Consider the following 7,991-nt stretch of genomic DNA (forward strand, 5'->3'; position numbering starts at 1 on the left):
TCTCTCAACTCTCCCCAAACAAAATAGAGTATCAACAATTGTTGAGTCTAGCCGAATATAATTAAAGTTTGACTTCTAATTAAAAGAACAGACATGCAAAAAAACCAATTAACAATTTTTAATAATAATTTTTATTATAGCTATCGATATATATATGATTTTTCTTTTGGTGAATTAGTTGTTAGAATAATAGGCCTCGTCTTTCCATCCACTTTTGGTTTGTATATATACAATTATGACTAATCAAGACCAATCAATTTACACTTAATTTACAATAATGATATTAAATATAGAGATACGCACATAATAGTCTACACTCTCCGTTTTTAAATATAAGCAAATTTTAACTTCTAGATTCATTCAATTAATGAACTTAGAAGTTAAAATTTGCTTATATTTAAAAACGGAGGGAGTAAATATTAGCTATCGTTTCTAAAAAATCAACAAGACAGACCAACAAAAAGTCCTCTGAAAAAAGTTTATATGATGGATAATATGAAAACTTTTACTGTGATCCAAAAGTTAGTTATCTGAAAAAATTTACATTTAAAAACACGACCTTTATTTACTCAACAAAAAAAAACGACCTTTATTTCATTATGTAGATTTTTTTTTTTTTTAAGGGAACGTAGACTAAAGATATAAGAGTGCATTGCAAAGAACAAAAAAAATAAAAAAATATAATTGATCAAAATAAGGAACGTAAGTGACGTAACCCTAAATCAAATTAGAGCGAAATTAGAGAAACAAACATTTTGCAGAGGAGCAGGAAGACGCGTGAATGGAGAAGAAGACACTGCCGTATCTACCTCATGAATTGATCATCCAAATTTTGCAGTGGTTGCCGGTAAAGTCTCTCATTCGTTTCAAATGTGTTTGTAAGTCTTGGTTTTCTCTTATATCTGATCAGCACTTTGCAGCCGCAATACACACTCATAAAATTCTACTCATGTCAACTTCACATCTTAAATCTCTATCCATAGATTTTGAAGCATCCCTCAACGATGGTCGTGCTTATGCTTCACAGAACCTTAAATTTATGCTTCGTGGATCTTATTTTGATCTAAAAATTATAGGTTCATGCAGAGGGTTTGTACTTTTGCACTGTTCTTTCACCATCTATTTATGGAATCCTTCCACTGGATTTCACAAACGAATACCTTTGTCTCCTTATGGTTGCAATTCATTCGTAAATTATTTTTATGGTTTTGGGTATGACCACTCAAGAGATGATTACTTGATGGTATCAATTTCACATTATGCGAACTTAGTTGGTATTATATCTCATTTAGAGATTTTCTCATTGAGAGATAATACATGGAAACAGATGGAGGGAACTCACTTCCCTTATACGAATGTCTCGTACGGTGACCCCCAAAAAAAACAAGGTCGCTCTTTAATGGGGCTATTCATTAGTTGGCTTTTCATCATGATTTAAGAAAGAATGTTATTGTTGCCTTTGATTTAATGAAAAAAGACCTTTTTGAGATTCCTCTCCCACTTGATGTGGACTATGAATCTACAAAGTGTGATTTATGGGTATTTGGAGAATTTCTTAGCCTATGGGCTTTGGATTACGATAATAAATTTGAAATATGGGTGATGAAAGAATACAAAGTGCATTTGTCTTGGACTAAAATTTGTGTTCTGTCTATTGGCATTTCCACCAAGTACTTTCACCCAATATGTTCTTCAAAAAATGGTGACATCATTGGAACAAAAGATGGTACTAGATTGGTGAAGTATAATGACAAAGGACAGTTCCTAGAGTATCACTCCTACGGTAAGGATCTACATGGATCCCAAGTGGCCTTGTATGTAGAGTCTCTATTTTCACTCCCTGGTGACATTAAGCAAGTTTAAGAAGATGGCATAAATAAGAAGAATGAGGTAGTACTTGAATGGTGAAGTTTGATGAAGAAGGACATTCTCTAGAGCACCCTCCTACTGTAAGTAACGATGCACGTGGATCCCAAGTAGTCGTGTATACAGAATCTTTGCTTTCACTTCATGGGATAATCTACAATCTTAAGAAGATGACCCAAGTAGTCGTGTATACAGAATCTTTGCTTTCACTTCAAAAGAACCTCATAGTAACTATTATACACTTTCAAATATTAACTCTTTAACATTTTTAATTTAATAACTTTGTATGTTCTATTCATCCGCATGTTAGTCTAGTAACAAACTACATTTGGTTCCTTAATTCAATGCCTACGCACTTGAATGTCTAGACCAGCCATCGTGCTTCCTCTCCAGCCTATCCCATGTTACCTAGGTTCATATTATCAATGTTCAAACACAAGGTATAGAAAACCTACCCATACCAGAGACACTCAAGATATAGTTCTTAGCAAGAAGCCCAACCATCTCCTTTTTCCTAAGTCATTCAATGCTGTTAGCAGAAGCGGTTCCTAATTCATTCGTGCGGTTTGTGCGAAAAAAGATATCGTGCACTTAAGCATTTTCCTTAATCATAACATAGAAATGTTTTGGATATCTTAACTTCAGAAAGAGAGAAATGAATAGCTTAAGGAATCAAACAAGACATGATTCTTGCTTAGAACAAAATGTTTACTTATATTAACTCTTTTAACATTTTTGTTTGTGTCATCTTCTTAAGATTGTAGATTGTCCCCTGACATAAACACCATTTAGCTCCTTAAAAATCTTAGCAAGAAAACTCAATGGAATAAAATCTGGTGATGGGAAAAAAGGTTTACCACAAATAAATTGGAAATAAATCAGCAGCACCAACGGTAATCAGAAATCCCTTATTTAATACATAAATAGTGTTATGACCACTCTCTCTAACTCTCATCTAACTCTCAGTCTCTTATTGGGAGAAACTCATGTAAATCTCAGATTTTGAAATGATTGTAAGTGGTGAAAATCACATGAACTTCACTCAATAAATTCACCCAATAAAAGAGAGTGAGTGTTAGAGTTAATGTTAGAAAATAAAGTGTTATGAGCATTTCTCTTTAATACATAACACAATCATGTGGAACCGATGACTAACTACACCACCACAAACACACCAATGGAACTTTATGAGCTATTTTTTCCCTCCACATTGCTTAGTTCAAATTTTGTAATGTGAAAGAACAGAAGTACAACCTAGTCTTTTTGCTGCTGGAGAGTAGACTGCATAGTCTCCAATTGTGGTTTCTCTGTATTTGGGAGGATTGTCTTCAGATAATAGTTCCTTTATAGGTCCATAGAGCCTTGAGGATAATTTATGACCATTGTAGAAAAAGCATGCAGCAGATATTCTTGGACCAACTTGATTTGCAACTACTCTGTGTTCAACACTCTTAAACTTGTCATTTGTTATAAGCTGCGATTCATACGTACAAATAATTACCGATATGCTTACATATATTATTGACCCTTCAAATCAATATCTTAAAAATAAATTGAATCAATGAGACCTCTAGATTATGACAAAGTTCAACTAGTTCGTTAGATTAGGGCTTTTTAGTTGGTTAGTGTGTTCTATTTTACTTTGTGCAGAGCACATTATGATTGCTTAATAAGTGCCAGGTTGATTTTTGTTCATTATCTTAGATAAACTGTTTTTTAGGGCTTAAGATAAACCGTTTTAATTAATAGATTATGTTGATTTGCATACTAATTATTATTAAGAGTGTTTGATTTGCTAAAAACTAAAGAACTGGACTGAAAAATCTTTTTACCTTGTCCTATGTGATTTAGAAACTGGTAAGAGACTAAACAAAACAGGTAACAATGGACTCAACAAAAAAAAAAACAATAATTCTTATCCCACATTAAAATATCGCAGAGATGGATGCACATACTACATAATGGGAGCCAGTGACGAATTCAAAAATTTTAATAAGTGGGGGTCAAAGTCATATATTATAAATACTTATAAAAAAATTAGATAAATATTCTAAAAATTATGTCATTTTATATATAAAAGAAAAAGGAAAAAGATAAGGGGCCATAATTGCTATTTTTTAAAGATAAAGGGCAAAAATTACAATGTTTTGTAAAGTTAGAGGGTGAAATTGTTATTTTTTGTTAATGGGCCAAAGTCACACAATTTTTGAAAATTTAAGGAATCAAAATGACATTTAAGCCTAAATTTTTTTGATGTAACAAATCATCATTAAATAAGCAACATGCTTTTATTTTCCATCAACATTCGTGAAAAGTAATAAATTCCATGTAAATTAGAAAATTGTTCACTAGAACGAACATCTATGATAAAAGAGAGTGAAATTAATCAACTTTTTCTTATCAAATGCAAAAAATAAATCTCATGGACATGAGTTTGATACACAAACAAGCTGTTCATTATTCACCTACGTAATTTTGTTATTAAGCTCTTGAATTAGCCTTTCAACCACCTGAAAAAATACCTAAAGTTGAAAGTGATACAAATTGAAACTATTTCAACTTTAAACGAACGCCTTGATTTTTAAGTAACACTCATCAAGTAGGTTATTTAATAATTACCCCATTAGATGGTTAAGGTTAACAAAGTTTGAAAACCTAAACAACAAAGAGATTGCTCCCATACTCTCCATCAAGAAATCCTTCAAAGTTCACACACACAATTCTCGATCTATCTATTTTGGACTGGGATAACCCGGATAAGGGACACAATGCCCTCTGAAAGGATGGTACAGACGAAAATATGCTCCTAAAGGAATGCTACCCAGCACGCTACACTTCGTATCATAAATCACTTCGCCTGTCCTAAGGCTAGTGCTTGGGGGGCTTGTGGACTGGGATAACCCGAATGAGGGACACCAAGCCCTTCATAAAGGCCAGCACGCCCTTCACAAGGGCTGAAATAGCCTTAGGCGGTTACTATAAGACGCTGCCTTCAGAGCCATCTAGAAGCATCCAGAAACCTCAATACTGATCTCCTTCCCAAGTAACTTATCGCCTAAGTTAACGGGCTAAACATGCCCAAAATACTGCTATGAATACTAACCTTGAGAGCACTCTCAAGACATGACCTACACAGATGAAACCCTAGTCTATGAAATGAAAATATACAATCATGGTCACAAAAAACTTGCCTGCAAAAGGTCACCAACATTAACTACGAGAGACCCATGTATAGGTTTCACATCAACCCATTTATCTTGATAAAGAACTTGGAGGCCACCAATATGGTCTTGGAGAACCACCGCAAGGAAACCAGTGTCAGAATGCTTTTTTAGTCCCACAGTCAAATCTGGTTCAGGGCATGGAGGATAATAATGGCAAGCAGCAATTAGCCCTTCAACACAACCCATATCTTTTAGATGGTTTGGATTCAGACCTAAAGCTTCTGACAGCAATTCAAATAGTAAAAATCCCAGGTTCATCATTTGTTTACTATATTCTATCAGTATGTCTCTGCAAGAATAAATAGCAAATTAAACATAATTGAGGATTAAATTTAATATAATTTTTTAATTTATATTAATTGGTATTTGTTTTATAATTTATATCCTATAAATAGACATCGGCAAAAATATGTATTTCTAATAAACAGGAAAAGGATAACAGCAATTTCATCAATTAATACATATTATCAAAGGATGTACCCAAAAAAATGACATCAAAGCAATTTGATCGCCAAATTAATAGCACATCTTAAAATGTATGCTCTCTTTCTTATCATTAACACATCCAACCTCACTTAGTGAATAAAACTTGATTGTTGTTGTTTCTTCTTATCATTGAGACAGTAAAAACAACAATGTTTTCTTATTTATAAGATGAGATTAGAGAGATAATTTAATGAGCAAAAGGCTAAGTGCTCGTTTGGATGAGCGTTGGAGAGCATTGGACGTCTGTTTAGAGGGCTTAACGTGATTTTACTTTATTATGAAGTTGTTTGGATTGAAAACGATGAAGCGGTTCTTCTTATACTCAAACTTGATTATACGTGAAGCTCAAAATTGGAGCTTCTGCGGCACTTGAAATTGATTCTGAAAATTTAATGGTCCGTGGGGATTCTTCTTATTGCTTATTTACTACTCCCTCCATTTTAAAATGAGCATTCCTGGGTACTACTTTCTCTACTATAGCCGACCTTTGAGGAGTTATTGCTGCAATGAATTAATTGGATAAGCTTCTACAAAATGTGTGGAGCATTTTTTTAGGCGGGCTACCTCAATGAATTTGTTGCTTCTAATATCCGTATTTATTATTATTTTTAAATTAATGAGTAACTTTTTTTATAATAAAAAAAGTTTCTTCAAAAGTTATAAAAAAAATGCATTTAAATAATATAAATGAATACATGATTCTTTTCTGTGCAAGAAATATCTATTTTTAAATGATTAAAACACACTCTTAAAAAATTACAATTAAAATCCATTTTGGTAATTTAACATCTAAAATCAATTTTGATGTAAATTATCCAAACAACATGAGTAGATAAGAATCAAGTTTTGAAATAATTATCTAAAATGAGTATGGAAATTTAGTTAAATACAATTAAAAGGGTAAGGTAATTTGGTCTTTTAATGTTCAAAATCAATTTTGATTCAAGCTATCCAAACAACATCAACTTATATGAATTACTTTTAAGCGAGGTATCCAAACATAACCAATTCACATCAAACTCACTTTTAACCAAAATCAATTCTCTCAAACTCAATAATATTAAAATCAATTTTCACCGCCGCCAAACCAAACACACACCAAGCGTGATTGCCTTAACTAAACCTTTAAAGTACCAACACAAATACGATAGGAGAGGAGTCACAATCGGAAGATCGTAAGATCCTCCCAAAATTATACATCTAACATATAAAATATATATGTAAGTTGAAAAACAATTTAAAAAACGCCACAACTACATCAATAGACAGATAAATCGTATACTTATTAAATTTAAAAATAATATAACATACTATATTTTCTTTGATTATTATTATTATTGTTGTTAATTTTTTAGTACAAAGATGAAGAATCACATAAATATTATATGCAAAACATACCTGCATACTAGAGGAAAATCTTCTGGTTTGGGAGTATCAGGAGCCAAGAAACAAATAAAAGTATCCCTCCAATTGAGCGCTGGTGAGTTAGACAACCCACCAATATTACTATTATAAGTAAAGGGTCCCTTCGGATCTGTTGTATACAAATCTTTTTTTACTTCTGGATCCTGCTCATGAAATCTCTTAATACCATCTTTCAATTCCTCAAGAATGTTCAAAGGGATTCCATGATTAACAACCTGAAAAAAACCCCATGTTTCACATGCTTCTTTCAATTTGTCAATAATTTTTTGGTGAATAATTGGATCTTTGTTATCAATGTCTGCAAGGTCTATGATAGGAAGAACATGGCAATTGTTGTAGGCTATCTCATTTTTGTCTGGTTGATGATGGAAAAAGCTTGGGATCTTCTTAATACCTTCATCAACAAATCCTTTTACACTAGCTTTTGTTTCATCAAATGCTTTGCGTTCACTCAATATAGAATCAAAGTTAGGCTTGGTTGTATCCGTGGTTCCCATTTTTCTTATTTTTGCAGTGGCTCTAGAGCTAAAAAGTGGCCATGTGGGTAGTAGAAGCAAGAATTTATAACAAGTGTGAGTAGATTAGAAGCAATTTTTTATTTTATTTTTTATTTATATGTTACACCTAACGGTTATGTATATAATAGATCGAGAGTAATTGAATTTACTAACCTTTCACTCCAATGTTAAATTATCAAGATCTTTTTTACGGAAAAAGGTTAAGAAAAAAAATGAAAATAAAGAGTTACATAAAGTAAAAAAAGAAAAAGTTAATTTTTGTCCCCATAAAATGATTAAGCGCATGTAAAAGAAAAAGTTGGTTTTAGTTCTTTTAAAATTTTCTTCACACAATGATCGTATGTAAAATGATTAAAATCGAAATATGATATTTATATTTAAAACATGGGTCATTTAATATATGCTCTTAAGCGCACATTTAAAAAATTATACACATAGTAAATATTTTTTGAAAAAAAATATAATTTTAAAA

The 7,991-nt window shown here is 32.1% G+C and overlaps 1 protein-coding gene and 1 pseudogene across 2 annotated transcripts; one reads left to right on the forward strand and one right to left on the reverse strand.

Annotated features, from left to right (window-relative positions):
* Nucleotides 1-781: 781 nt before the first annotated feature.
* LOC25494047 (F-box/kelch-repeat protein At3g23880-like) lies at nucleotides 782-1,863 on the forward strand (annotated as a pseudogene).
* Nucleotides 1,864-2,700: 837 nt separating this feature from the next.
* Nucleotides 2,701-7,557, reverse strand: LOC25494048 (1-aminocyclopropane-1-carboxylate oxidase homolog 12). Of its 2 annotated transcripts, none has more exons than XM_013602763.3 (3): nucleotides 6,975-7,556; nucleotides 5,058-5,379; nucleotides 2,701-3,340 (listed from the first exon to the last, which is right to left on the reverse strand). In XM_013602763.3, exons 1-3 carry the CDS (start codon nucleotides 7,496-7,498, stop codon nucleotides 3,086-3,088), a joined length of 1,101 nt encoding a protein of 366 aa, XP_013458217.1. In that variant the 5' UTR covers nucleotides 7,499-7,556; the 3' UTR covers nucleotides 2,701-3,085. The 2 variants fall into 2 exon arrangements, with proteins under 2 accessions (XP_013458217.1, XP_024636839.1); XM_024781071.2 differs by having other exon boundaries at nucleotides 3,092-3,302; nucleotides 6,975-7,557.
* Between the last annotated feature and the right edge of the window lie 434 nt (nucleotides 7,558-7,991).

Source organism: Medicago truncatula, chromosome 4, assembly GCF_003473485.1.
Source record: "Medicago truncatula cultivar Jemalong A17 chromosome 4, MtrunA17r5.0-ANR, whole genome shotgun sequence".
Classification (NCBI taxonomy): domain Eukaryota; kingdom Viridiplantae; phylum Streptophyta; class Magnoliopsida; order Fabales; family Fabaceae; genus Medicago; species Medicago truncatula.

Coding starts and splice junctions, on each gene's coding strand:
- LOC25494048 (XM_013602763.3), bottom strand. CDS start 7,498: ATGGGAACCACGGATACAACCAAGCCTAACTTTGATTCTATATTGAGT. Junction 5,380..6,974: donor GATTTTCCTCTAGTATGCAG/GTATGTTTTGCA, acceptor TTATTCTTGCAG/AGACATACTGATAGAATATA. Junction 3,341..5,057: donor ATGTTGGTGACCTTTTGCAG/GCAAGTTTTTTG, acceptor TATGAATCGCAG/CTTATAACAAATGACAAGTT.